General features: G+C 45.7%; 1 protein-coding gene across 3 annotated transcripts in view; it reads right to left on the bottom strand.

Annotated features, from left to right (window-relative positions):
• Positions 1-7,500, bottom strand: part of LOC122332916 (protein Smaug homolog 2) — an 11,209-nt gene that overhangs the window by 1,585 nt on the left and 2,124 nt on the right. For 2 of the 3 annotated variants that reach the window (XM_043230385.1, XM_043230387.1), the window contains exons 2-13: positions 7,340-7,500; positions 6,821-7,246; positions 6,266-6,508; positions 5,319-5,428; positions 4,740-4,826; positions 4,394-4,664; positions 3,047-3,132; positions 2,842-2,954; positions 2,353-2,557; positions 1,995-2,121; positions 1,522-1,605; positions 1-488 (exon numbers count right to left, since the gene is read on the bottom strand). The exon at positions 1-488 is cut by the window's left edge and continues 1,585 nt beyond it; the exon at positions 7,340-7,500 is cut by the window's right edge and continues 279 nt beyond it. In XM_043230385.1, coding sequence (XP_043086320.1) covers positions 460-488; positions 1,522-1,605; positions 1,995-2,121; positions 2,353-2,557; positions 2,842-2,954; positions 3,047-3,132; positions 4,394-4,664; positions 4,740-4,826; positions 5,319-5,428; positions 6,266-6,508; positions 6,821-7,246; positions 7,340-7,500 — 1,942 coding nt within the window. In that variant the 3' untranslated portion in view covers positions 1-459. The remainder of the gene's footprint in view (positions 489-1,521; positions 1,606-1,994; positions 2,122-2,352; positions 2,558-2,841; positions 2,955-3,046; positions 3,133-4,393; positions 4,665-4,739; positions 4,827-5,318; positions 5,429-6,265; positions 6,509-6,820; positions 7,247-7,339) is intronic. The other variant, XR_006248554.1, reaches the window with a different exon arrangement.

The raw sequence follows: 7,500 nt of genomic DNA, 5'->3' as shown, positions 1-7,500 counted from the left end.
CTATACCTGCGTATTTACAAACTCACTGCGGCTGTGGTAAACATCTCACGTATAAGTGCTAAGAAACCTCATGTACCTGGACAGAAATGAGAACGCATCATATAACAGATAAACCTGGCGTCCGAACACAGAAAAGCACAGGAGGAAGTCCGTGGTGGGGTGAGAGGTCATGCAGGCGGATGGACACAGGAAGTGATGTAAACGGCTCAGCAGAAGAAGGTCTCGCTCAGACCAAAGCACCATCGTTCCTCAGCTAAACACACTCGTCCTGCTCTGCCTTCCGCCATATATACTTTCTGTATTTCCTTTATAATAAACTTAGTTAAGTACAATAAAGTAGAAAAATATTAGAGAAGGTATACACAGTTAGTGGTGTGTGTCTGTAGTGACTGTTGTTTGCGTGTGTGTGCTGGGCTACTGGAGCGCAGGCTTCTTTCAGGTCCTCCACCGGCTCCAGGCTCAGATGGTCGACGTTCTGTCCATGCCGTCTGCGCAGAGAGAGCGGGAAAACCTTCAAAACCTGGATTTAACTTTTGCAACTTTGACAAAACAAGCTCAGTCATAATTACATAGCTTTTTATTAAGAAGCTATCTCTCTCAGTAAAATCTCATTAATCAATCACTGCACTGTGATTCTGGGCTGTGATTGGCTAAGACGGGATGATTCTGGGCTGTGATTGGCTAAAACGGGATGATTCTGGGCTGTGATTGACTAAATCGGGAAGATTCTGGGGTGTGATTGGCTAAAACGGGATGATTCTGGGCTGTGATTGTGATTGATTATTCTGGGCTGTGATTGGATGATTCTGGGCTGTGATTGGCTAAACGGGATGATTCTGGGCTGTGTGATTGGACTAAACGGGATGATTCTGGGCTGTGATTGGCTAAAACGGGATGATTCTGGGCTGTGATTGGCTAGATATAATGATTCTGCGCTGTGATTGGCCGTACCTCCTAAGGCGTGCTCTGTCATGCTGAGGCACAGAGATTGTGATTGGCTAGGATGGGAAGATTCTGGGCTGTGATTGGCTAGGATGGGAAGATTCTGGGCTGTGATTGGCTAAAACGGTATGATTCTGGGCTGTGATTGGCTAGGATGGGATGATTCTGGGCTGTGATTGGCTAGGATGGGATGATTCTGGGCTGTGATTGGCTAGATGGGATGATTCTGGGCTGTGATTGGCTAGGATGGGAAGATTCTGGGCTGTGCTAGATGGGAAGATTCTAGGATGGGAAGATTCTGGGCTGTGATTGATTGGGCTGTGATTGGCTGAGGGGATGATTCTGGGCTGTGATTGGCTAGGATGGGATGATTCTGGGCTGTGATTGGCTAGGATGGGATGATTCTGGGCTGTGATTGGCTAGGATGGGAAGATTCTGGGCTGTGATTGGCTAAGACGGGATGATTCTGGGCTGTGATTGGCTAAGACGGGATGATTCTGGGCTGTGATTGGCTAAAACGGGATGATTCTGGGCTGTGATTGGCTAGATATAATGATTCTGCGCTGTGATTGGCCGTACCTCCTAAGGCGTGCTCTGTCATGCTGAGGCACAGAGACTCCAGCGTGGGGTTGATCTCCAGATCAGTCCCTGGAACTTGGCATTCTGGGAATGAAAACCAGATCATGTGATCAATGACAGGTTGTGTGTAGACATCACACAGCAAAAATAGTATTACCATTTAAAGAATTTTTGCATAAAACTTCTGTCAAAACTTTTATGTAAAAACGTAGTTCATTTACAATCTGGAGGTCATTGTTAAATATTATTATTTTAATGTTTATACACACTGCTGCTATATTTATTAGTTGATTGAAGGTTTAAAATGGAATATAAATAATATAAAATAGATGAAATGATTTCGTTGTATCAGTACTTCCAGCACAGATCAGCAGTTCAGAAACAGCACTGAGAATCATGCTCTGAAGCATCATACTGCGTTCGTCTGTATGGATATGATAAAGCTGAAGCAGCGTCTGTGGAACAGGAAGTACCTTGTTGCTGGAACAGGAGCATGGTCTGAGGAGAAGTGTGAACCGGAAGTGAATGAGTTCTCTGAACCGAACTTCGGCTCTGACTCGGCATGCTGTTACTGCCTCCAGGATTCCCGAACCACAGATTCTGAAACACAGCGTCACACACCGCCTGTCACTGTCAGCCGCATCATTTTATGTTAGTATCTGCTCTACTGTTATAAAGACGATGAAAGCTGTTTATCCTTCATATTCTCTCTGTATCAGACTAAATGAGCCATAAAATCCTGATGGATCAAATGATACTCGACACACCTGCAGTCTTATGTGAGCGTTTAGTGTGTGTGTGTGTGTGTGTGTGAGTGAGAGTGTGTGTGACCTGTCGTCCCTGTGCGCTGACAGCGGCGGGGTTGGCGAGTGTGTGTCGCGGGGATGCTCCGGTCAGACCGCTGCTCATCAGACCCATGCGTCCGGCCGGAGGAGCTCCTCGCTGGGGCATCTGGAAGGGCCTCTGGCCCCGTCTGCCCAGTCCTGCACTCACAGATCCAGCTGTGGGCAGAGAGTTGGATCCGTACTGCTGCCACCTGCACACACACACACACACACACACACACACACACGTGTGAGGACGAGCAGTGAGAAACACACCAGCTGACCACTACACACTTGATACAAATTCTTCTTAAAGTAATCTTTTTGTAATCTGTAATGAAATTAAACACATTTTAAAACTAACCTTCCCAGCCCTGCTCGCCACACAGACACTCCACACTCATCACGCGCTCACTCCACGCTTACTACACACTCTCCACACGCGCTCTCCATGCTCTCACTCCACGCTTACTACACGCTCTCACTCCACGCTCACCCTCTCCGGTAAACACCGCTGTCCATCACAGCCTTCCGTGGGAAGAGGCGGAGCAGCTTCAGAACCTGCTGTTTCCATGACAACAGCCGCTTCTTCTGCGTCTCTGTGAACGCCTGACACACACACACACACACACACACTCATGATAAGTGTTGCTGGATGATGACTTCACAGATACGAGCGTCAGAAACGAAGCAGGTCTCACCTCGTGTGTCACACACTTCTCTATGAGCTGCAGGTAACAGCTGATGTTCTCCTCGTCCGGTCGAGACACCAGCAACTGTGTACAAACACACACACACACACACACACACACACACACACACACACACACACACACACAAGCTTAAAACACAGAGAAGCTGGAAAATACCAAAACCTTAAATATATAAGGTGTTAGTGTTATTTCAGTATCATTCAAAATATATATATATATATATATTTTTCAAATTTTCAATTTAAAATATCAGGAATTTTGTTGTGCTTTTTTGTAATTTTTTTATAGATGTCTATATAGTTTTAATTAGATTAATCACATCCAATATGAGTTTTTGTTTACATAATGTGTGTGTGTGTGTGTTCTGTGCGCAAACGTGTATTTATATACACAAATATAGTACACACACATACAGTATACATATGTGGACAAACTTATTTTGGATGCAGTTAATCTTTTCACAGCACAAGGTTTACTTTTTAATTCAGTTTTAGTACATTTAAAAAAGAAATGTTACCTTGGCAACAAGCTGAAAAAAAACAACTAAAACAAAATGAATATAAGCTTTTTATTAAAAAAATGCTTTCTAGGGTTTTTAGTGTCAGGTTTTAGTTAATCAGTAAAAGTAGTCTTAAATGCCGCTCGTTTTAGAACAAGCAACAGTTAAAAATGACTTAATTACCTTTTTTGTTCGGCTTTAATGAACTGATCAGATGAAAAATACATAAACTTGTTTGTTTATATTTAAAACATTCAGTTTATTAGTACTAATACACAAATATCATACTGGCTTGTTTTTATTCATGTGCAAGTTTATCATTTTCATCAGCAAATATAAAGCAGTCTTTAAAGGAACACTCCTCCTTTTTTAGAAACGGACTCCTTCCTGTTTTTGAATCCATTCAGCAGATCTCTGGGTCTGACGATAGCACTTTTATCACAGTTTAGCACAGATCATTGAATCCAATTAGACCAGAAGCATCCCGCTTAAATATGACCAAAGAGTTTTGATATTTTTCTTATTTAAAACTTGACTCTTCTGTAGTTATATCATGTACTAAGACAGACGGAAATTGAAACGTTGTGATTTTCTACGCCGATAGCATTAGGAGCTACACTCTCATTCCGGCGTAATCGTCAAGAAAGTGTGCTGCCGTCCCGTGACCACACACTGTGCTGAAAGAGATCGGCTGAATAGATTCAGAAACAGTAAAACTGAGCTGGAGAATGAGTCCGTTTCCAAAAAAAGTGGAGCGTTCCTTTAATATTAGGCCTTTTTGAGGACAGGTAACCATGTACTGGAGTGTGTGTGTGTGTGTGTGTGTGTGTGTGTACCTTTCCCCATCACGCGTGTGAACTGTCCGGCGATGTCTCCGTCACTGATGGGTGCAGACGGTGATTCTCCGTCACACGCTGGAGGATTGTGGGTCTGAAAGCCCTCGCTCTCTTTATCTTCACCGGGATTGGCTGCTTTCTCGGCAGGTGTCACTCCAGGCTCCACCTCCTTCTGGGCAGCAGTGGGCGGGGCATAAACCTTGATTGGCGTGATGATGATCTGCTGAAGCTCTTGTAAAGCATTCCGAACGTTCCCGCCTTCCAGAATGTCCTGAAACCAAACACAATCCCCGGTGAGCCGGCGGCTGGAGACGAGGAGAACTTCCAGAGCAGACACTGATCTCACCTTCTCAAGAGACTTGAGGACGCTCTGACGCTCTCGGAGCTTCTGTATGCTCAGAGCGATCTTGTGTCGAGCGCCTTTCGTCACGTTCTGAAACAAACAAACACCGCACAAACCATTCATGATCAGGAGCTGATTAAGCAAAAAGTAACCTGGATTCTTGCAATACTTCTCAGGCTGCACAATAACAACTAATAATCACAATTATTAATCACGAGTGCTTTCTTTTGAGAATTTTTTCACATTTTATTACTTAAGTTTAAGCACAAATGAAGAAAATCTCATTCATGAAGTTTATTTACGTAGCACACAATTTAAACTGTAAGAAGAAGTGAACCTGCTAATATAGATTACAGTTATAAAGATGATATCTTTCTATTAACCCTCATAACACATTTGGGTCCCTGTTGAACCTGAATATAGTATATATAAACAATATAGTTGAGATCATGATTAAAACACCATTTAATTGTGTTATGTTTTTCTTGTTTGCTGATATAACCAGGATGATCAAAGAGCTTCATGTGAAAGTGTGGTGGGCGGGGCTTTGAGGTCACGTGACTCGATCGGGGCGGAGCTCACCTGTGACTCCAGGTGCTGCTCTGTGAGAATCATCATCTCTTCATACGTCATCTGAGAGAAGAGCGACGCGTATTTATGAAGACGGAGACTCTTCAGCCAGGCCGGCACGTCTGCAGGAGACACACACACACACACAGAGAGAGAGACACACACAGAGAGACACACACACACACACACACACACAGACACACACACACACACACACACACACACACACACACACACAGAGAGAGACACACACACAGAGAGAGACACACACACACACACACACACACACACACACACACACACACACACACACACACACACACACACACACACAGAGAGACACACACACACACACACACACACACACACACACACACACACACACAGAGAGAGAGAGAGAGAGAGAGAGAGAGAGACACAGAAGGTGAAGTAGATCAGAAAACTACTGCTGTCCCTGTCCTCAGGGTTTCTACCAATTTTTCATTTTAAAACTCCATAATTTTCAAAACCTCTCAATAGATTTTCAGACTATATTAACGATGTGTAAAATACAGTATAATCATGATAATCAGTAATTATGTCTCCACTGGATGCAACAAACACCTTTGTAATGCATCTTAAGGTTTTTGCGTAACTTTCCATCAGAGCTACTCGGCCAATCACAACGCACTGAATAGCTGGCCAATCAGAGCACACCTCGCTTTTTAAGAACAATCGTTTCAGGAGGCGGGGCTTAGAGGAGAAACAATAATGTACAGTATGTGGAAAATTACACCAAATACACAAAATAATGTTGTTTTTAGCAACATCATGTGGCTCCTTTAATAAGTGGCTTTCACTGGGTGCAGGACAATACACAGTACATACAGTATGTACAGTATAAAAACCATTAGATCTATGGAGTGAGAGTGTATAAACGTGTGTGTGTGTGTGTGTGTGTGTGTGTGTGTGTGTGTCACCTCTCATGCCGCTGCCGTCCTCCTGGAAAGTGTTCCTGGTGTTGCTCTGCTCCTCCGTCTGTTCGCTGCCCGATGAAGCGACGCTGCTCTGAGGAGACAGAGGGGCGTGTTCCGCTCCGGACACGCCCTGACACCCGCCCCCCTCCTCCTGGCTCAGCCAATCAGAGCTGCAGGCCGTTTGATTGGCGGGTGTGAGGGACATGGAGGGCTTCATTGAGCTCGGCTGCACCTGACCGGTCAGTCCTGCCGAGAGATTATCACAGAGATCACTCCAAACCAAACACCGCTCCCGCTCCCAGAATGCTTTCTGGTCCTTTTGGAGCATGTTTACTTTCCACCAATCCAAAGGAATCAATCAGAATCCTGAATACTTAGTAATTCCTGAAGTTCTCAATAACGCATATCGCTAATCAAAAATAACATTTATGGTAGGAAATTTACTAAATATCGTCATGCTTAATATCTAATGATTCTGACCCATATTTTGCTGTCAATGACTGCCGGTCAGTTTGTCCTGAAGATATTAGTGTTTATTTGTAATATGCTGAGACGGACCTGCGCTGCTGATGACCGGAGAGGTCACTCCACCCGATCCAGGGAAGGCCATGTGTCCGTTCTGACCGTAGGCCGGCTCCAGGGCCTCGGCGGAGCAGGGCCACTCGTCGGAGCCCTGCCGGGCGTGATGGAAGGGTCCGGGCGGAGCTGGCCGCGAGGACAGATGCTCCTCCAGGTGACTGAGCCACAGGGCCAGGGAGTTGCGGTCATCGAGGGTGGTGGCCGGGTGGATGAGGGCGTAGGACAGCAGCTGCCGGCTCTCCTCCACGAACAGGCTGCTCTCGATGGTGTGGCTCAGCACCTTCTGCAGCAGGTTCATGTACTCACACTTGGCTTCGCTGTTGCGCGGCTGCAGCAGGGGCAGATGGGATAGCAGCAGAGACACGGCCTTCTCCTTGGGTTCCTGCTGCCACTGACTGACCACGGCTGGAGACACACGGGGGCCGCGTTTAGCTTTCACGTAACGAGCAATACGATTTAGATTTTGCAATACGTTAAGGATTGTTGGTGCTGGTTTACCTGCGTTGTTGGCTTCTGCCTCCAGGATGTGTATCTCGGTGCAGTCGGACAGCCAGTGGTCCAGACAGATGTGCAGGAAGCGGGCCTGCGTCCGAGAGACGCGCTTCAGCAGCGACAGCAGCGCCACCGTCTGCTCGCACTCGTTCCAGCCCTTGAACCAG

This window comes from Puntigrus tetrazona, unplaced genomic scaffold (genome assembly GCF_018831695.1).
Source record: "Puntigrus tetrazona isolate hp1 unplaced genomic scaffold, ASM1883169v1 S000000150, whole genome shotgun sequence".
Classification (NCBI taxonomy): Eukaryota; Metazoa; Chordata; class Actinopteri; order Cypriniformes; family Cyprinidae; genus Puntigrus; species Puntigrus tetrazona.
Note: the sequence above shows the minus strand (reverse complement) of the source record. Positions and strands in the feature narration are given on the sequence as shown.